This window comes from Chionomys nivalis, chromosome 7 (assembly GCF_950005125.1).
Source record: "Chionomys nivalis chromosome 7, mChiNiv1.1, whole genome shotgun sequence".
NCBI classification, from domain to species: Eukaryota; Metazoa; Chordata; class Mammalia; order Rodentia; family Cricetidae; genus Chionomys; species Chionomys nivalis.
In genome coordinates, this window is record NC_080092.1 from 86342596 (window position 1) to 86365129 (window position 22534).

The 22534-nt window shown below is 37.1% G+C and overlaps 1 protein-coding gene across 6 annotated transcripts in view; it reads left to right on the top strand.

The window, feature by feature from the left end:
• The window catches only part of Tanc2 (tetratricopeptide repeat, ankyrin repeat and coiled-coil containing 2), a 312553-nt gene that overhangs the window by 212794 nt on the left and 77225 nt on the right, over positions 1 to 22534 (top strand). For all 6 annotated transcript variants that reach the window (XM_057773318.1, XM_057773320.1, XM_057773321.1 and 3 more), the window contains 3 exons: positions 3573 to 3854; positions 8244 to 8377; positions 17980 to 18211. In XM_057773318.1, coding sequence (XP_057629301.1) covers positions 3573 to 3854; positions 8244 to 8377; positions 17980 to 18211 — 648 coding nt within the window. The remainder of the gene's footprint in view (positions 1 to 3572; positions 3855 to 8243; positions 8378 to 17979; positions 18212 to 22534) is intronic.

The window sequence follows — 22534 nt, forward strand, 5'->3', positions numbered from 1 at the left end:
ATCCTATACATATTCTCTTCCCAGTGGCCTGTATCACATCAAGAAAACAAGTGTAAGATTTATTAGATTTTGATGCGCTGTAGAATTCAAACTCAGTACAGTGCTTGAATAGGTATAAAACTGCCACATAATCACTACAGAATGTGGTACAGTTAGGATTTTTCTATACAGATTAATTCAGTAGATGGTTTTGTTCACTTCAGTTAAAATTGAAATTTGTGCATGCTCCAATGTAGCTCAAATTCTAATTCTTTCTCCCTACATGTTGAGACTTTGTCTTCAATTCACATTTAGAAGAAAGGATGTTAAAGTAAGAAAACTGTTTCTACATGGTAATAAAATCTTATTTTGCACCAAGATTTGGGTTCTTCTCACTTCCATAAGCCCTTAGAGTTGAAACTAGAAAATCTCAAGATTTGTTTTCCCTTTACAATTACATCCCCTCCATTCTTAGCATTTTCCAGGACTTCTGCAGCAGTGAGAAGTCTTGAAGATGACTACCTTTCTTCAGCGATGTTATGCTTGTGTTAGATCCACTTCAGTGAGCCACTGCCCGTGGGGAGATGTAAATCATCTGCTCACCTGACAGTCAGGCCGTCCTGGCAGAAAGAGCCAACTTTACATTCTCTAATGCAGCTGGAGTATACCTTATCCAAAATGCTTAGGACCATATAAAGTTTTGGGGCGTTTCAGATTTCAATTTTTTTGACTAGGGATTTACAATCTACAGCTAAAATGATATAAAATCAATATGTAGTTTCCATTTGTATATATATATTGATTACTGGAGAAAAGTACTCAAAAGTATAAACTTGCTTGTTAAAGTCACTGATTATTTGATTGTTTAATTTAGTTTCATCATACCATATGAAGGAAATCAGTAATTCCGATGAAATATTTTTTTCTTCTTCTACCAAAGTAGAAAATAACCATTTATTTTTAGCCTTTTTAAAGTGTCCATGTTTGGGGGTAGATGTGTGCACATACATGTGGAAGTCAGAAGTCAGTACCACACATCTTCCTGAAGCACTCTCCACTTGTTTTGTTCTGTTTTAGGCAACACCTCTCACTGAATCTAGAGTTCATCAGTTTATCTAAACTGACTAACCAGCTAGCCTCAAGGATCCACTTGCCTTCTTTCCCCAGCTCTGAGGTTATAGAAGCATGCCACAGCATCCAACTTTACGTGGATGTTGGGGATCTAAAGTTAGGTCCTCATCTGAGAACTCTAATTTTTCAAAAAAAATTATTTTTAATATTATCATGTTCTAAAACCACATTTTTTCTAATGGTGTGTATTATTTGTTTTAGTTTGTATTTTTTTGTTCATTTGTTTGTTATAAGACAAGATTTCACTATATAGCCTTGGCTGTCTTAGAATTCACTGTGTAAACCACATTGGCCTTGAACTCACAAAAATCTCTGCTACCTTCCACCATGCCCCACTTCAAAGAGAAAAATTTTTTAAATGTTTGCTTTTTACATTATTCTGTGAATTTTCTGGGGTTTTAGTTGGTTTGGTTTCTGTTCTTTTTGTTGTTGTTGTTATTTTTTTTTTTTTTGAGACAGGGTTTTTCTGTGGGTTTGGAGCCTGTCCTGACACTCTGTAGACCACACTAGTCTCAAACTCAGAGAACTGCCTGCCTCTGCCTCACGAATGCTGTGATTAAAGGCATGTGTCATCTCTACCCAGCTATTATCTGTGTTTTTTAAGGTGTGTGTGTGGGGGGGTGTAATACTTGCATACAGGTGCTCACAGAGGCCAGAAAAGGAACTCAGATCTCCTGGAACTGGAGTTATAGGCAGTTGTGAGCTGCCACATGCTGGGAACTAAACCCAAGACCCCTGAAAGAATAGCAGGCACTCTTAATTACTAAGCCACTTTTCCATCATTTATCTGCGGTTTCTAGATAACACTAAAACTTAAGCATGATTTTCAAATATATAATGTATAATCTGCTAAAACAAATTCTTTACCTCTGTTTTATGAGGGTGTATTATGATTATGTTAATAACAAAATGGACTCTAGGGGCTAAAGATAAGACTTGGCGGTTAAGGGTGCTTACTGCTTTTGCAGAAAATGCAGGTTCAGTTACCAGTTCTCGCATCAGGCAGCTCACAGCTGCCTTTAACTACGGCTCCAGGGATCTAACACTTTCTGGCCTCTGAGGGCACTTCTACATGTGGTACATAATCTCATGCAAGTACACACACACACACCAACATGAGTTTATATTTATTTATCTACATATTTATTTATATGCATTTATATATACATAAATTTTTAATTCTTAAAAATTAAATCTTCTAGTGAAAAGTTTGAATGAAATATTTCTGGTAACAGTCATAACTGAATAAATGAAGTGGACAAAACTATATAATAAACTTCAAATTTGTTCTAGAATTATTTTTGGAGCTTTTTGTTTGTTTTTTCTTTATTTTAGTTTTAATTTTGGGGGGTTTTTTGGGTTTGGTTTTGTTTTGTTTTTGTTTTGGTTAGTTTTTTGAGACAGGGTTTCTCTGTGTAGTCCTTTGCTGTCCTGGAACTCACTCTGTAGTCCAGACTAGCCTTGAACTTGTGATTCGCCTGCCTCTGCCTCCGAGCACTGAGATTAAAGTCTACCACCACCTGGCCATGCTTTTGGGTTTTTGACCCAGGGTTTCTCTGTATAGCTTTGGATATTTTTTAATCTAAAAAAATTGGTAGACTTTATTATCACATAATAACTAAATGAGTGTAGCATGAGCACAGAAACTGACTTGTGTAGAACAAGCTCAGTAACTCCGCAACAGACCTCATATTAGTAAAATAAAGTAAGTATATCAAATGAGTGACAATTTAAACTGTCAGAGGAGTAAGTGTTTCGCCTGAATACATCATCTGTAATAAGAAAATGTGGCAGGTATAAGAGGACTAATGTAGTAAATGTTAGATTAAAAACAAAGTCATGAACTAAGGAACTGTTCTCATTGTCTTTTCAGTTTTTATTTTTCTTTCTTTGTTTTTAAGAAGTAAGCAAGCCTGTTTACTTTGCATTGCTTTTCGACAGGAATGATTTTCAAATTACATACTGGTTCAACCATATTGGTTACTAAATGCTGAAATGTATTCTTAGTGGTTAGTAAAGAGCTATTGGGTTGCCCAGGTTCCTCCTGAGGAACTCCACCTCTGCCTTTCCCCACATCCAGCACTAAAAGATCACCTCCCCAAGTCCAGAAGCACTCTTTAGGATCTTTTCGCTATTCTTGCATCCCTGTTGATTCCTGGTGTGGGGGACTTTACTATTGTTTAACAATTTTTTTAAGACTGCCCTGATTTTCTTGATGTTGTAAATGAATCATTTGTGTTTTACCATTTTGTATGTATGATCTGCCCTGTGGAGTGTCTTAATAGCTCTAACATACCTGCATTGTTTATTTGTGTAGCCAACTTTCAGAGTTTTGTTATTCCAGAAAAGCCCTAACACCATCATACTGCAACTCTAATAATCTTAAACTGTTTCCCCACCTCTATTTCTCTCAATAATGACAGTTTAAACTAAGTTATGCCATGTCTTTTTGTTCCTTCCAGTTCGCTTTGCACCTTATAGACCTCCAGATATCTCCCTGAAGCCCCTGCTCTTTGAAGTGCCCAGCATCACCACAGAGTCAGTGTTCGTTGGCCGAGATTGGGTATTCCATGAGATCGATGTTCAGCTTCAGAGTTCAAATGCCAATGTGAACCAAGGAGTAGTGATCATGGGAAACATTGGGTTTGGAAAAACTGCCATCATCTCCAGACTGGTGGCCCTCAGCTGCCATGGTACACGGATGAGACAGATCGCCTCTGATAGCCCACACGCCTCCCCCAAACGTACGTATTCCTTCCTAAAAAAGGAAAAAAGAATCCCACTTTATGTCCCTAAAATATTTTCTGACATTTTTATATTAGAGCATATATCCTTTTATTCCTAATCTGTGAAACCTGAACCATGTGAAGACCATTAATTCAGAAAAAAGCCAGGCGATGGTGGCGCATGCCTTTAATCCCAGCACTCGGGAGGCAGAGGCAGGCGGATTTCTGTGAGTTCGAGACCAGCCTGGTCTACAAGAGCTAGTTCCAGGACAGGCTCCAAAAACCACAGAGAAACCCTGTCTCGAAAAACCAAAAAAAAAAAAAAAAAAAAAAAACCACACTGGAAATGATTTGTGTGAGACTGTAGTAGTCACAGGGTCTAGAAACTCACTGAATACATCCAAACATTTTTAACATTTAAAATTGCTTAGCAGTTCCTATATCAAAGAGATGATTATCTCTGGTACACGTAAGAATTCCTAACATGTAAAAAGACCTGGTATCTAAACAGAAAACTTACTAAGTAAGATTATACGGTAAACTCTTATCTTAGAGGAATACCTTACTCATGTTCCCAAATGAATTTGGGAATCCAGAATTTGGGATTGTGCTGCAGCATTCAAATTGACTATATGGTACTTTGTGACTGTAAATGTGCATTAATTCTTTGGATCTCAGTTTTGTCACTTGCACCCGAAGAAGTATGACTAGCTGATTGTTGAGAGCTGCTTTGAGGAATAGCGATGTAGCTCAGTGACAGAGTACTTGCTCAGCATGCCTGAAATGGAGTTCAGGCCTTTCCACGGCAAATAACAGTGATAATGAAGTAGAGGAGCCTTAAAAATAGCTTCTGTGCTGAAATGTTGACTCAAAGAACATGCCTTCATGGTCAGAAGTGAATTTCCACACCTATTCCAGTGTTTCCTTCAAGTGCTTACATATCTACCACACCATACCACTGCTTATCTGAGTAGCCCAGGAGTTCAGCTATTTAAGAAAACTGACTGGCTAACACTTTCTCTGGCTCTTCAGTGTATCAGTGTGGCAGATAGTAGTGGCAGAATCATGCCTAACAGAAGATAAATCCCAAAGCCAAGGATAGCTGCGTTGTCTACAAGCAAAGTATCTGGGGTTCACACATCAACCAGGAAGAACAAGAGTAAATAGAAAACGGTCTATATACTCTCCAAAGCAGATTTTTCAAAGGTAGTTTATTATTATTCTCTAATAACTGTTGCCTTTTATCTCTTGGGAATCTCCAGAAACAATAAAACACTCCCCATTTATAAAATCATCTCCACTGTTAGTGCTGTAGATCTGACTCTTATTAACTTTCAAGACTTGAAAACAGTAGGAGAAATAAAGTAGATGCTGCTATCTCTGTCGGAGCTATACAGAACTCACACTGCTTTATGAAAAATATTTGTTTTTGTAATCTGTTGGTATTTAGACTACCTTTTGCCTCTACCATCCTCACATAACCTGTTCTTAAAGAAGAGTCAAATATAATGGACTGATAGGATACAAGCTGTTTTAATTTTATTTTATTTTGTAACTGGAAAAATAAGATTTCTACATTTTATGTATGATTTGCCTACAACAAGTATGTGTGTGCACCACATGTGTATTTTGTATCTACAGAGGTCAGATGAGGAAATCACATTTCCTGAAACTGGAGTTACATATGACTGTAAACTGTCATGTGGGAGTTAGATTGTTTCTGGGTCCTGAGTCCTTTGCAAAAGCAACAAGTGCTCTTAACCACCTACCCGTCTCTCCAGCCTGCAAGCTATTCTTCAGCATAAATCTGTTACCATATGAGCTAGCAATATAAAAATATTACCTGAAGCAGCAGAAGTTAAGGAATAAGAATAATGTCAGAGGCTTGGCCTAATTTTCTATAGTTTAGCATACATTAAACTTGTGTAGGTTTATTTGGAATCCCACTGGCTTTTTGAACCCTCGGGCAGTGATGCTATGATTCAGTTATAGTAATAATGAAAAACTAGGAAGTTATAGAGCTTTTGACTTATCTGTGTGTCATCTGTTGTTCTTTCTTCTGCCTCCTCCACACTGAGCAGTACTGCTGCAAAAGATGTGAGCAGTTTAGCCTGAGGTACTTTACTGCATAGCTCTCTTTCCCCCACATTCAGTTCCACAGCCTGCCCCCTCCTTGTCATTTCCCTTAGAAGGTAGGGAAAAGCTGTCAAGGCAGACACTAGCCTGTCATCCTGCTTCCCGCCCACTTTCACAGATACAACACCACCATCATTCTCTGCCTTCATCATTCTCCCCCAGCACACACAAAGAACAAAAACATTTTGTGAAAATAGAGTGTTGCGTAATTCAGACATTATTGTGTCCACTACAAGCTCACTCAGTGTGGTGGGTAGGGAAGTTCTGCCTAATACAGAATGTATTTTCCTGCCACTGGAGGTCCCAATGCAGTTACCTGGACCTGACATTTGTCAACAGTCGCCAAACAGCTGCTCAGTTAAGTAATCCCTACTCTGCTCGGTTAAGAAATCTATTTTGCTAGTTTGCTGAGTACACTGACTTATCCATTAACTTCTATTTCTACTGTTCTCTGCATGCCAAACAGAAAGTAAGCCACCAAACAAAAAGGAGAATAGCCAGAGGACAGAGTATTTAGATAGTAATTACTCAAAAACCAAGTTCCAAACAAGGGGACATAGAGCCATGGACAGGAGTGAATCAGCAAATGTGATAGTCACTAAACTTGAACTCCAAGTGTCACACTCACTTCTTCAGACCCGCTTCACTGCCGTCTCTTGTTCCCTCACCCCTGCAGGTGTTGCAGGGTAACCAACAGTTCTATTCCATGACAGTAGAGTGGAGGACATCCAAATTCACTTTTACTGGTGCAAAGTTAAATGATACTACTTTCTTCTATTCTTTCTCATAGCTGTTGGCCACCCAGTAACTTCAATTTTGTTTTGTTTTGTTTTGTTGATTCTTGTTTTCAAAATATTTTCTTTCCTGTTTTTTTCTGTCATTTCTAATAATGAATTTTCCCTTTTTAATTTTCTAATACTTTATTACTTACACCACTTGAAGCTTAGTTTTCATGTAGTTTCCAGTGGCATCATAACACAGTACCATGTTTTAAACAGCCCTGGTATGTCATATTCCAGTTCTGTGACTCAGAAGTCTGGTTTCTTTGTTTAATCCAAAGATAGTCTTAAAACTAGCAAGAACCAGTTAAAAATTCTAAAGTTTCTTCTCTTTTTTAATATTATTTTACCCACTTAAAATGCTCAATTCCTAGCTGGGCATGGTGTACACGAATAATCCCAGCACTCAGGAGACAGAGCAGGAAGATCAAGGAAGAGTTTGAGGCCAGTCTGACAGCAATGTAAGGATCAGCCACAGACAGACAGATAAAGTGAGCATAGTGTGTCATCATCTGAGCAACAAAGTAAGTATCGGTCTTAAATAAATAGATCAATAAATGAAACAATTGAATAATAATGATGAATAAATAAAATGAGAGTAGTGTAGCATACCTGTAATTCCAGGGCACAGGGAGCTGAAGCAGGACGGGTGCTGTTGAGTTCTATAGGAGCCTAAACATAAAGAAATCTGCCCAAATAGTAATGCTCTATCTCAGAATAAAGTGAAAATTTCAGTTCTGCATTTTTAATATATCCAAATACTGTATCACAGTCACCACAACCTAATTTTAGAACAGTTGATCCTACTAAAAGAAACTTGTATTTCTCAGCAGTAAATCCCTACTTTCCTTTAAACTCCCCATCTCCTACCCCGGAACACCCCTACTTTACCTTTTGGTATGGATTCCCCATCTGAATGAATATTTTTTATAAATAGAAGCACATACTGGAGATTTGGGGGGGCTGATGTGGTATCATGTATGTTGCAGCATGTGTATGTATTTCACTTTCTTCAAGTAGCAAACAGTTCATTGTGTTTATCCATTCATTAATTGATGTACATCTGACTTGTATAGTTGATTTTCTATCAGCTATAAATTTTTCCTCTCTGGACATTGATGTGCAAGTTTCTATTTAGATGTGTGTTTTTTACTTCACTTGGGTATATAGTTAGGAATGGAATTGCTTGGTCATAGAATAATTTATTAAAGGAACAACATATTAAAGGAATTTAATATGCCTTTAGTCTAGAGCAGTGGTTCTCAACTTGTAGGTCCGTGACCAGCATACCAGATATCCTGCATATCAGATATTTACATTATGATTCATAACAGCAAAATTACAGCCATAAAATAGGGACAAAATAATTTTATGGTTGGTCGTCAACACCACATTAGGAACATTATTAAAGGTCACAGTATTAGGAAGATTGAAAGCCACCAGTCTAGAGTTTTATGATTCTCTGATTAAACATCTCATCTTCTTAATTCAGATGTAGATGCCAACAGAGAACTACCGCTCACCCAGCCACCTTCAGCCCATTCATCTATTACCAGTGGAAGCTGCCCAGGAACTCCAGAAATGCGCAGACGGCAGGAGGAGGCCATGCGAAGACTTGCCTCACAGGTACAATAGGATTCCCAAACCGGGAGCCTGCTAGTTCCATTTTAGCAATAAAGCAAAGGTGGGGAGATTCTTAGCAAAAATATGTAAAAGTGTCCGTGAGAACATGAAGAAAAGTTTCTCTTTTTCCTTTGTTTTTGTTTTTCTGTTCCTATAAAAAAAAAAAAAATACTGTGATGGGATGAGAGCCTTCAAGACCTAGAAACAGAGTCTTCTGATGAGTTAGGGGGGTGTTAGCTGGCTTAGCCAAAGTCACCATGATGGGATGAGAGCCTTCAAGACCTAGAAGCAGAGTCTTCTGATGAGGTAGGTAAGGGTGTTAGCCGGTTTAGTCAAAGTCACCATGTAAATAAACAGCAGTTTGCGTTCTTATTACTGGTTCATAGTTCTTCCTGCTATACCATGTAGTCGTGTGTGTGTGTGTGTGTGTGTGTGTGTGTGTGTGTGTGTGTGTGTGTGTGTGTGTGTTTTGAGACAGGGTTTCTCTGTAGCTTTGGAGCTGTCCTGGAACTGACTCTTGTCGATCAGGCTGGCCTCAAACTCATAGAGATCCGCCTGCCTCTGCCTCCTGAGTGCTGGGACTAAAGTACTGCACCACTACTGCCCAGAATCCATAATATTTTTAATTTAAATTTCCTGTCTTTCTCAAAATAGCATATGCACAAGAAAAACAAATAATGCTCAAAACTATCAGTTGACTTCTCTTTACCCAGCCAATCAACCCCCAGAAACTGTACATCCCCAGTCTTCAGCATTATCTTCAACCTTTTCATTTAAAAAAAAAGAAAGAAAGAAAGAAAGAAAGAAAGAAAGAAAGAAAGAAAGAAAGAAAGAAAGAAAGAAAGAAAGAAAGCAAAAATACTTTTTGGCTATCATAGTTTTAATATTAAATGACTCTTTTTCTACAGTTGGTCCCCTTGTTTATAAAGCATTTTAAAATTTTATTCCTCTAGTGTTCTCTGTCTCTCTGTCTGTCCCTCTTCCTCTCTCCCTCTGTCTTTCTCTCCTCTTCCTCCCTCTTCCCTCCTGGGAGTGGAGGGGACAGGGAGGCCGGGAGAGTATGTTGAGGAGAGAGAGAAAGAGAGAACTCATGTGACTAACTTTGCTTGAGTTTACAAAAGGCATTTAGATGATTCATTCTTTATTGGAAATACCCAGAAATTGGTGTCCATACATTTTAGGGGATTTCTTTCTTAAATTGTTCACATCCTTTCACAAAGAATTCTCCAGCCTTTAACCTAGAGAATATATATACTGCATGCCAGTGTTCTAGAGCTGGTTAAAATACTGCTGAGGTTTTAGTCGTCATTATGCAAATTTTACTGAAGGCCCTTTTTTTTTTCAGTTCTGCATCCAGCCTCTATTTGCTGTTTTTGGTATAGCTAAGCTTAGATTCTCCCAGTGTCTCTAGTCAATAAACATCTCTTCTCTAGATGCTGAAAAGGTGATCACCTGGGTAGGGAATTCTGGTTTCTGTTCCTTTCCCAACCTTCATCCTTCAAAGTACCTGGTACTTTTAATTCTTGTGCTTTTCTGAAGTTTCACAGATGGTAATACTACCAGTTTCAGATTTCTTCATAGAAATCCGTTCTAAGCAAGGCATGGTGGCTCTTAGTCTCAGCACTTAGGAGGATGAGATAACGGGGCTTCTAGGAAATTGAGCGGAGACTAAATGAAGCCGGGCGGTGGTGGCGCACGCCTTTAATCCCAGCACTTGGGAGGCAGAGGCAGGCGGATCTCTATGAGTTCGAGGCCAGCCTGGTCTACAAAGGGAGTTCCAGGACAGGCTCCAACGCTACAGAGAAACCCTGTCTCGAAAAACAAAAAACAAAAAAAAAAAAAAAAAAAAAAAAAAGAATAATGTAAATAAGTGCAGAAATAGATGAATGTTGAAGAGATCCCAGCATTGCATCCAGTTATTTGCCTAAAATGTCCAGCAATTCAGAAATGAGTCACACAACACAAATGATCTGCACTGTGTAGCCTACATTCTTGTGGTGGGAGAAAGACAATACTCAAATAAACACATAATACATCAGATGGTGGTAGGTGCTAAGAAGATAAAAGATATTCTATCTGTCTGCTTTGTTACAGCTTATTCCCTCTTTCACCAAGGAAAGAAATCACAAGTTACTTATTTCCTATATTTGAAAAGTTTTAAGTATAATAGGTTATTAATGACTATTTATCCTTTCTGGAGTAGTGATCACATTCTAAATTTCATGATTGGGTCACCTTTAAACAAAATATAAATGAGTCTGTTTATTCCTTGAGATGGACTGTTTTTAATGTTTTATTAAATATTGTATAATAAGTTTGCCCTTACATTTGCTGTTTATGTTTAATATTCAAAAATGTTAAATATTGTTTAAGTTGGAAATTGGTGGCTATTTACATTAAGTTCAGAAATTTTAGAATTCTAAGAACAACGTAAAAATACATTTTGCATGTGAGGATTCAGCATGTTTAAGTTTATGCTAAACATTGTAAAAGAAATGGCTCCTAGTTGAAAAATGAGTATTATCCTAGTAATTGTGCCACGCTACAGTTCGGCTATAGAAGCTTGTGCTGTGGGAGCACAGAGCAGAAGCCAGCAGCCTTGCTTCTCACCATAACCAACCAGTAAGTGGACATCTGACTTTTAAATGAGATTCTCAAGTCAGTATTTAAAAAAAGATATCAAGAGCCTCTTGATTTGAGAGTCCTTGATGTCAGTTCCTCTATATCAGTAATTGCCACTGGTAGTTCATAGTGTCCTTGCTGTTTCTTGTGCTAATTAGTGGGAGACACTGAAGAGTTGGTCAGCTTTAAAACCGTCTTGTACACTGAAGAGACACTTTCCACTTGGATTGTAACAGCTTTTGCTAGATCAGCACCTGTCAGTCTGTCAGTTGTATCTCCAGTTAAGCATGGCTATGTTCTAAGGATATTCAGTGGAGAGGCACCGAAATTCATTCAGGTTTTTTTCTTGTGTATATAAATTTACCTAGAAAAAGGTGAGTTTTCCATTTTTTATGCTTATTACTATGATGTAGTCATATGCATAGAATTTAATATAGGATGGGTTAATAGGGCAGCAACACATTGGCATCTGTTTAGTAAAACTGTGATAAGTGTGGAGACCGAACTATTTGAGATTTTGTTTTGTTTGCTTTTCCTTAATCTCATAGTATTCTAACACTATATGGTAGTCATTATTATCTCCATTTTATACATGGGAAATGCTGGGTCCAGTGATTCTTTTTCCAAAGCTATGCTGTTAATAGGTAACAGAGCTAGGATTCATAGCGTGTGTGCCTCTGTAAGGCTATTATCATTGTCTTAATTCTGTAAAAGATGGAACAGGTGCTCAAGAACTGGTGCCTTTAACCACTACTGCTTTGCCAGTGACAAGAAGGATCTTTGCTGTGTATTCTTTTAGAAACTCTCCCAGTCGTTGAATATGCCTTCAAAGTAAGAAAGCTAGGATGGAAATTTTCACCTTCTCTGATTTTGATGAGCTATAATTTTCCCAAAAAAAGTTTCTGTATGACTATCAGCTCTTCTCATGTAAATGTTTAATCTTTAAGAAGATAATGCATATGAAATCAAATAATAAAGAAACCTATTACTTCTAAGATGTGTAATAAGGAATCAAAAACTGGGTTTTTTTCACCAAAGAAGAATTTTTATGTAAGCAAGAACTCTGTGTCGTTCTTGCCATTCCTGTACTATGTAAGAAAAATGTCTAGTGATCTTAGTTTTCAGAAGTGATGTTGCTAAAAGCAAAAGCAGCCATCATTTTGGCAATCTGGTAACATTAAGTTTGTTGAACCTAATATGGACATGTTAGGCACAACACATAGGGAAGGGTGAGCGGAGTCAGGGAATATATGCAAGGCAGTGTCATGAAGTTTAATTAGTATTGGTGTAGGTGTTCTTAAAACCATGAGAACAAACGAAATCCAAGTCAAGCAGCAAGTAACCTATAAATAATGTTTTCATGTGTCTAAGAATTTTGTCTTCTCAAATTAACACTGACCCGGATTTCATCTACATTCTGGATACAAATATAGGAAAAACAATCTTGTTGTATTTTTGTCAACTTCAGTGTTCGCTGTTTGTTGTTTTTAATCTGCATCTTGCACTAGAATAGGTCAGTGCTTAAGTGTTAGCTACTATATCCCCAGCTCTTATACAAGGGTTTAGCATATAAATTGGTGTTAAATGAATAAAGAAGTCCAAACTCTTCCCTATACTGAAACCAAATAGCCTTTCTCTTGTTGCACTTTAGTAAAATCCAAACGACCTCATTAAAAAGCTTCGCATGGGCTGAAGATGTTGGTGTACTCTAATTCTAGCACTCAGGAGGCTGAGATAGGAGGCTCAGGAGTTCCAAGCCAGAAGTTCCAAGCCAGTCAGGACTGGTATTGTCCTGGCAGAGAGGAGAAATCACATGAGAGCAAGAGATGTAGGTCAGCAATAGAATGCTTACTTTCATACACAGGGCCCTGAGTTCAATACCCAGCACTGAAAAGGTTAAAGGTTATTAAACATCTTTACTTCTCCAACTTTACATTCATACACACATTAGTATATGATTTTATGTAATTACATATATGTATAGTTTATGCTTCAGCCTAAAATAATTAATTGCAACATAACTCTATTCAGAAGGACAGTTCTTCATTCCAGAGGGGTTCCAAATAACAAATATAGAAGAGAAATTGAAATTCCTTTAGCATCATACTAATCATTGCTGCAGAAGAGATCCACTGGTAGATAGCAAAGTTAATGGGTAAGTATTTAGAGAGCAATGGGACTTGCATAATTTCAAAAGACTTTCTTCTAAGATATTTTTAACCACAAAAAAACAACTTTACAGTTGCAGAGTCTTAACTTCAACCAAACAAAGCAGATCAGTCTCATCAATAGCAAGATATACTAACATTGAGACCTATGGCATGACTCCTCAAGAACACAACACTGTTTTTATGGTATTCATCCCAAGAAAAGGTCTCAGATCATCAGACAAACCCAAACTGAGAGACATTCAGCAAAATAAGTAGTCAATATTTGAAAACATCAGAGTTGTGTAAAATGACTAAAAGTCCCTTATAGATGAAAGGAGACTAAAGAGAAATGTACTCTGTGGGGTTCCTGATGAGTCTTGAATAGGTAGGGACCTAAAGGAAACACTTAAATTTGAGTAATGTCTTTAGATAAGATTACTAAGTGTTGTTTAGATTTTTAGGTAAAATTATTATGCTAATTTACTGGCTTTTATAATTAAAATTATATAAAATACTAATAAGGGAGAAATAATGGAATGAGAAATAAATGGAAGCTCTGTGTACTACTTTTGCAACATTTCTGTAAGTCTAAAATGAGTTCAAGTTGAAAAATAAAAGTCTATTGCTTAAAACAAAAAGGAGGAGAAAGGGAAGGTAGGGCTTTTAACTGGAAAATTACTGAAACAGAACCCAAGCCTGGGAACTATTTTTAGCCTCCAGTCCCAGAGTGATGATTAGAATCAGAGTTAAGAAACAAGAATAAAGGGAGATAAAGTAGTTATTTGCAGTCAACTTTCCGATCCCTAGAAATACTAAAGTAGCTGGTGTGGCAGGGTGGTGGTGGCGCACGCCTTTAATCCCAGCACTCGGGAGGCAGAGGCAGGCGGATCTCTGTGAGTTCGAGACCAGCCTGGTCTACCAGAGCTAGTTCCAGGACAGGCTCCAAAACCACAGAGAAACCCTGTCTCGAAAAAAGAAAAAAAAAAAAAACAAAAACAAAAAAAAAAATAAAGAAAAAAATAAAGTAGCTGGTGTGGTAATTGCTCACACGTTCTATTTTATGTGATAGCTGTTTTACCTACATGTTTGTCTATGTACCACAGAGTGTGCTCTTCTCAACAAGGCCAAAAGAAGGCATCACAGAGAACTGTGAGTAACCACATACAAGCTGGGAATTGAACTCAGGTCATTGGGAAACATAGCCAGAACCCTTAACCACTAAGCTATCGCTCTAGCCCCAGTGACTCACACTTCAATCTCAACTCTTAGGAGGCTAATAAAGGGGAGCACTGTAAGGCCAGCTCCATGTACATAGGGAGTTCAGTTTTGTTTGTTTCTTTGTTTAAACTGACTTAAGCGTTGAAGGATAGTGCTAATAATTGAGTGGCTTACAGATGTTAGCACTGACCTAAAGCGAGGGCTGTTGTAACTCTAGAATTTAAGATACAAATGCCACTTGTTATCTAAGCTAGATGTTTTTCTGTCCAAATAGGTACCATAGATTGAAAACTGCCCTTCCATCGTATGAGATTACCTTAATTCCTCCATAGGTATTATTTGAAGTAGAAAGTGCACTATGATGTGTGATGTTCTGAGACTTTTAATACAAACCTGGAAGATTTGCTGCCACTCAATTCTTTGATAAGGTTTATGATATGTTTTATCATTTATTGGATGTAACATTAAATCAAACGTTGCCTCCCTCCACCTTTGGCAGTACTAGAGATGAAAAACAGGGTATCATGCCTGCTAAGCAAGCATTCTGCTACTGAACTATATTTCTAACCCAACCAGAATATTTTGATACTGTATTACATTTATTTATTATGTGTGTACTTAAGTGTCTAGGTCAGAAGATAATAAATGAGAGTTGTGAGACTCAGACCTTAAACTCAGGTCCTCAGGCTTTGTAGCAGTAACCCTTAACACTAAAGCATTTTATCAGCCCCTAATCAAAATACTATATTGATCTCCATCCTTTAGTAGATGTGGCCTGCCTGCTTCCCCTTTTGTTCTTCCCTTTAAAGAGGAGCACATTTACTTACTATTTTCCTTCAAAGATAGTTAACATACATAAAACTTGGGGTGGAAAAATTAATTACATAAGAAAGACATAGCTATAAATGAAATTAAGACAGTGATTTGAGAAATAAGAATCTACCCAGGGAAAAAGGTTGTGCCTGTTGGTTTATTAAGGCAGATTGATTCTGAGCCATTACTAAGAAGCTGTAACTAAATCAAGTATAGTAACTTCCTCAACACTGTAGACTGTTGTACAAATGTGCCTTTGATCACTAGTATAGTGTGAGACTGGGAAAAATGCTTGCGTCCTGTTTTTATATATGGCAAAAGTTTTAGATCATATCAAAAGACAATCTAGGAGGCTACAGAAAGAACTCAGTTCTTAAGAGCACTGGCTGTTTTTCCAAAGGACCTGGGTTCATTCCCAGCAATTACATGGCAGCTCACAATCATCTGTAAACTCCAGTTCCAGGTTATCTGACACCCTCTTCTGGCTCCACAGGCATCAGGCACATATCTTCCTTAGTTGCTCTTCATCTTATTTTGAATCAGGGTCTCTCACTGAAACTGTAGCACACTGATAAGCTCTGGTAACTGGCCAGAGATCTCCTTATCTATGCCTCCCCAGTGCTAAGGTTACTGGCACACAGCTGTTTTACATGGGTGCTGGCACTTTATCTGACTGAGACATTTCGGTACTTATCACATAGTTTTGATGGAATTTATATACATATTACATAGCTACTTTGAAATGTGTAGTTAGTAACCTATTTTGAACACCTTGAAAACCTGAACGTGTTGAATTGATTTTCTACCTGAATTCTTCAAAGAAATCAAGACTTTATGCCGGGCGGTGGTGGCGCACGCCTTTAATCCCAGCACTCGGGAGGCAGAGGCAGGCGGATCTCTGTGAGTTCGAGACCAGCCTGGTCTACAAGAGCTAGTTCCAGGACAGGCTCCAAAACCACAGAGAAACCCTGTCTCAAAAAACCAAAAGAAAAAAAAAAAAAGAAATCAAGACTTTATATTTGAATGCTAAATACTAAAATTAAAAAGAGAAGCAGCTTTAGAAAATATAACTTTAACACTGACCTTTGTTAAATGAAACCTTGTTTATCCAAGTACACATATGATTTTTAACAAAATCAACAAAAAAGAAAACCCTCTAAATTTTATTATCTTTATCTGTAAAATGATACACCATTGCGTTGGGCAAAAAGGAATTAAATTATACAAGGCCTCTGGAATCATTGAAGCAAAATTATAGTGTGATTATATATTGGTTCAAAAGTTTACTGTTTAAAAGTTTTTTAATCATGTGGAAATTTGTGTTCTTGTAGACAATAACCCCTGGCTTCACCATTGACTGAGAGGACAAGGTTTCTATTTGGGCTTCTTATACTGTCTTTAAGATGGATAATAAAGCAGGGACTAATGTACCTAAGGAGTGGAGCTTTTTCAAATACAACCTCTGATTTCTAGTCCCCTTATTGAACTCAGACTTCATTGTTTCATTCACAAGCAGTTCCTGTTATTAGCTTTAAATATGCAATAATGTCTCCTGTGTTGTTTGATTTCCTTTGTGTTTAATGAGAATGATTTTTTTAACTGTTTAATTCTGGCATTTCCAGAATGTATTAAAGAGATAACCACATTTATAGATGAGAAGTTTTTTTCATAATAGAACTCCTTTATGAGAGATAACGAAGAAAGCATTCTCAGTACATCCCTGAGTGCTAGTAGGAAGTCAGAGTTATCTATCGGCACAAAGCTAGTAGCTAAAGTGAACTTACAGAATGTTGATGACGGCGATGATGAGTAAGAGGAGCGCAGAAGAGATGATGGTGAAATCACTAACGTCATTTCCCTCTTACTGTTTTCTGAGCACCGTGTCAGATTCTTTCCATATATCAAGCTGAATTTCTCCTATTGATACCTTGGTTTCTGCAGTATCCCGTCACTTTTCTGAGCAGTAAGAGCTAGAAGAGCGATCTGTATTGAAGTCACTCTCTGTGCTAGGCATAATGGCATACTCTGGAGATGGAGGCAGGAGAATCAGGAGTGCCAGGCCAACCTTGGTTTCATATTGCAGCTCTATCAAAAAGAAAAAGGAAACCCTCTTTTGTACTTTATCTTGAGGCAAAAATAACAGCCAGAACAGACAATATGGAGTAAATTCTGCACAATTCTAACAAACAGCTTAAAACAGACAGCCCGAAATCCCAGAACCTAAATGTTGTTAAGACTCATGAACTCTTAGTATTTAAGAGCCATATTTAGCAAATCCTCACCTCTTTCCTCACCTTTTATCTTATTTTGGTACTTTGCCTCTGTCTGGACTTTCAGAAAATATTTACTGATAATTTTTAAATGTAGATTATTTTATTTTATAGGTTTATTTTAAAGCATAACTGTAACTAAAAAGTGATGTAAGCATGTGTATTTGTTGATTTTCCTCTTATTTTATTTCTAATGCTGTTTTAAAAGTAGACTTTTTTATACTACTGTTTTGAATAAATGCTAACAATATTAATGTACAGCTTCATTCAGTCTTGCTTCCTGTTTCTTATAATCCAGGAGTATCCCATTTTTATTTATAAATATTAATTTCATATTGTGATATTATAAATATATACAATGGAAGTATTCTATATAAATTTTGACTATGCATAAGTTATACAGTTGAGTTAGAAGCTTTTATTTTTATTTGAAAAAAATTGAGGAAATAGAGAAACCAAAGACAGCGTTGAGAATGTTCATATGGTAACTGTAGTTGCTGATAAGCCTGTTTGCACTCTCACCTTTCTGTAGGTGGTTGCCTATCACTATTGCCAAGCAGATAATGCCTACACCTGCCTGGTACCAGAATTCGTCCACAATGTTGCTGCTCTGCTCTGCCGCTCACCTCAGCTGACAGCTTACCGGGAGCAGCTTCTTCGGGAACCTCACCTGCAAAGCATGCTAAGCCTCCGGTCCTGTGTTCAAGACCCCATGGCTTCCTTCCGGAGAGGAGTTCTAGAACCCCTGGAGAACCTCCACAAAGGTATAGATGAGGTCCTGAGGAGCCCTGATCACTTGGTTCATGATATAGAAATGATTATATTTACTACATTGACAAAACTAAATGTTCCGTAGCTGATGTCTACAGAATATAGCTTACAGAACCTTGCTCGGGTGGAGTGTGATGGGGCACAAGTCTAATCCCAACACTTGAAAGAGGCTGGGGTAGTTGGACTGCTTGAGTCCAGGAAGTCAGGACCAACCAAGTAAGACCCTATTTCAAAAGAACACGTTCTTGTAGAAACTGATACCTCCTCCTTCCTTTGTAAAAGTTCTCATTTTGATTTCCAAATGATTTCAGTTTTCTTATAATAAAGAAGCAGAGCTTCTAATCCTTTCTGTGGAATTGGAATAAATCAGTAAAGTTGTAGCTCCTGCTCACTGTTACAGGGTTTGTATGCTTCGAAACGCTATAGTATAGAAACTTGTATAGTTAGAAAACATCTGCAGTCTATCTATTGCCTCATCCATGCCAATAAAGCATCCTGTGGTTGCACACCACAGTATTTACACTAGAAATCTCTTTAACTATTCACCTTGAAAGGTACTTAAAAAGTCATATGATCATTTGTGTAAATAAATTGTATCAAATCAAAAATTCATTTAATGAAAATGAAATTAATGGTCTCAGTCTCCCTCTCAGGCGCATACTTTTCCTCGCTTCCCCCCCCACAGCCCTGGTGTCCACTAAAGCCTAAGTACAGTCCTCTCCTTAAGCCAGCCCTACCTTCCTAAACCTCTCTTGGCTACACACTTTCTTTTACCGTTTTTAACTTTTATTTTTGGTGTGGGGAAGTGAGTTGAGGGCATTCAGATATAGTACCTGCCCATGAATGTGCACGTCCACGTGTACAGAGGATGAGGGCAGGTCCCTTCCTCTGTAGCACTCCTCTTTAGTTGTCTGAACACAGGGTCTCACTGGCTTGCTGTCTCCACCCCGCCAGCACTGGGGTCACAGGCGTGTGCAGCGGTACCCAGCTTCTCCGAGTTTGTGCTTGAGATTACAACTCTGTGGCAGAGCGGGTACTATTGACCACTGAGCCATCTCTTCACCCTTTGCTATACTTTTTTTCTATTACATTTAATTTATTTTGTGTGGTATGCTCACATCACAACTTGACATGATCAGAGGACAGACTGTGGTAATCAGCTCTGTCGTCCCACTGTGTGGGTCCTAGGACCAAATTCAGGCCATGAGATGTGGAAGCAGGTTCCTTTACCCACTAAGCAGCCTTACTAGCCTTCCTCCACTCATAACAATGCTTTTGTCAGCACTGGAAGCCAAATAGAAAAGTAATAATTATGTATCTCAGTTGTGCTACTCAACACATTATTATATACTTGTAAAAAATCTTCAAATTTAACATGAATCTTGTTTTGTTGTGTTTTGTTTTTTTTCAAGACAGTTTCCTTGTGTAATCTTGGCTATCCTGGAACTCGCTCTGTAGACCAGTCTTGCTTTGAACTTACAGAGATCTGCCTGTCTCTGCCTTCCAAGTGCTGGGATTAAAGGTGTGCACCACTGCTGCACAGTTTAACATGAACATTTAATGAGCATTTACTATATGCCAATAAGTTTTGTGATGTACAAATATTAGTTGTTTCTGCACTTACCTCTTTGACTAAATTGTGTGCAATTGAATTTAAAACCTTTCTTGTGTTCAACTTTTATCATTTCTGTTATTTTACCTTGAACATGGTAGATGTTTCAGGCAATGCATTTTGAATAGGGACATAATACAGGAAACTGCTTATGTGCATGCTTTTGTTTGTTGAGACAGGGTCTCTGTGTAGTTCTGTCTGTCCTGAAGCTCACTGTGTACACCAGGCTGGCCTCACACTCACAGAGATCCGCTGACTTTTGCTCCCTCCATGCCCTATGCTAGGATTGAAGGCATGTGTCACCAAGCCTGGCCATGCTTGGGTATTTTAAAAGTGCAATGATAAAAAAAAGCTATGCTTTATAGGTGTTCAAAGAGAATATAAATATATTTTTTGAGTCTGCTCCAAATTTTCAAACATAATAACACAGTTTATTATTTTACTAGAAGATATAACTACTCATTCATTTCTCTATATCCGGCTTTAGATATCCCTACTAATATAACCCTAAGTGAGTTCCTTTGCTTCATCTTATTCTGGGAATTTCTACTCACCCTTAAAGTCATGAGCAACAGTTGTGAAAACAACTTATAAAACATTAAAAATTGTATGATTACTAAAAAAGAAGAAAAACAAAATAATAGAAAATATTAGGCAATTCATATTAAAAAATTATAAAATATAAATGGTATAGTACATTAAAATGCAGAAACTATCAGACTGAATAAAGGGCAAAATCCAATCTATATGTTGTCTACTCAGTTACTCAAATATGACACAATTGAAAATGAAAGGATTTAAAAATTATGAGTAAAACATAAGCCATAAGAAATATAGAGTAGCTTATTAATGTCAGAATAGACTTCTAGACAAACAGTGTTAGTAAAAACAATTAATAGACACAAATGCCAATTCTTCATGAGATATAGTAATCCTAAATTCTGTACCCAGTATCACGATTTCAGAAACATAAATAAAAAACGTATCAAAGAGCTTAACAGGCAACACCCTCTTAAAGATAGAGATTTTAATGCCTCTCAGTAACTATTTAAACAAGTAGGGGAAAAAAATTAAAGATACAGAAGATTTGAACCAACCTACTCTGATTGGTATTTACAGAATATTACCCAATAAATGTAGAATATATATTTTCTCGAGAAAACATAAACTATAATCAGAACTGTATTCTGAACAAGTCACAAAAATTCTAAAAATTTTCCAAGTCTGGTAGTGCATGCTAAGAATCCCAGTACTTGGGATGCTGCTGTGGGAGGACTATGAGATTCAATCCTACCTCTAAAACAAAACAAAAAAAAATCAAAATTAAAATATCAGTCTAGGGAGCTAGTTTAGTCATAAAATTGAAGGACCTAAGTTTGATGCCAAATACCTATTTAAAAACAAAAACAAGAATAGAAGTATACCCTTGTGATCCTGGTGCTGGGGAGAAGGATCAGCTGGGTCCCTGGGGCTCACTAGGAGTCATCTAGCCCACTTGGCATGTCCCTGACCAGTAAGAGAGCCGGTCTCAAAAAAAAAAAAAAAAAAAAAATGTAGACAACAACTAGGAAACAACATCCAGGGCTGCCCACTGGCCTGCACATGTGGGTGTGCACACCCCAAAAAGTTAAAATATTGCAGCAATGTTGTCTAAAATAATGGAATTAAATTAAAAATTGATAACAATAAACCCCCTAAATATTTATAAGTTAATCTAATTCTAAATAACCTGTGGGTCAAAAAACAGGTCATAGAAAGTATAATGTTTCAAAGTAAATAATATAAAATCACTTGTATAAGTTTCTAACTTAACCTAGAAAAATATAAGGAAAATCTGCAGGGTTAGTATAAAGAGGGAAGTGATCAAAGAACAGAAATGACCATAGTACAAAGCTGGTATGAAATTGGATAAGCAAGTCTCAGGGAGAATGTTCAAGAAACAACATCAGAAATTAAGGGCTGGTACCACTACAATTCATAAAATATTTTTAAAAGAAACCATTATAAACAACTTCATAGCAATAAAATTCAACAAATTCACTAAAGAAGCATGGCTGTTCTTAAAATAAACACACAGTTTACCAGATGATAACTCTAGAAGAAATAGAAAAATATACAGCACTATAGCAGTTAAATTTAATGACAATTTAAAAGAGAAAAAACTTTCTATCATGAAAACTATAGATTCAAATGGTTTTAGTGATTATATTCAACATTTTGAGAAAAATGTTTGATACAGATGTTTTTAAGAAAAACAGAAAAGAACACTTCACAGTTTATTTAATCAGGCAAGCATAGTATTGATTGACATCAAAATGTCAGTCATAAGGACCTTTTAGAAATAAAAAAAGAAATAGATTACAGATCATTATTCCTCATGACCATGATAACAAAATCCTAGAAGAAGAAAAAAGCTAATTGCAAAGTTAGTTTCTTCTTGTCCAGGAATGCAGTATTAGTTAACACTTGGAAGTTAACCGTTATAATTTATCATATTACCAATAAAAGAGCATCCATATAATCATCCTAATAAGTACATAAATACAGATGTCCATCAACATAGTAGATAAGTAGATTGTATATTTGTTCAATAAAATTCTTCTTAGAAATATGAATAAACAAATATTACACTCAACACTGTTAGTCTCAGAAACTTTATATTGATCAAAAGAAACAAATGTATGTAGCCTGTGGTGATAGAAAT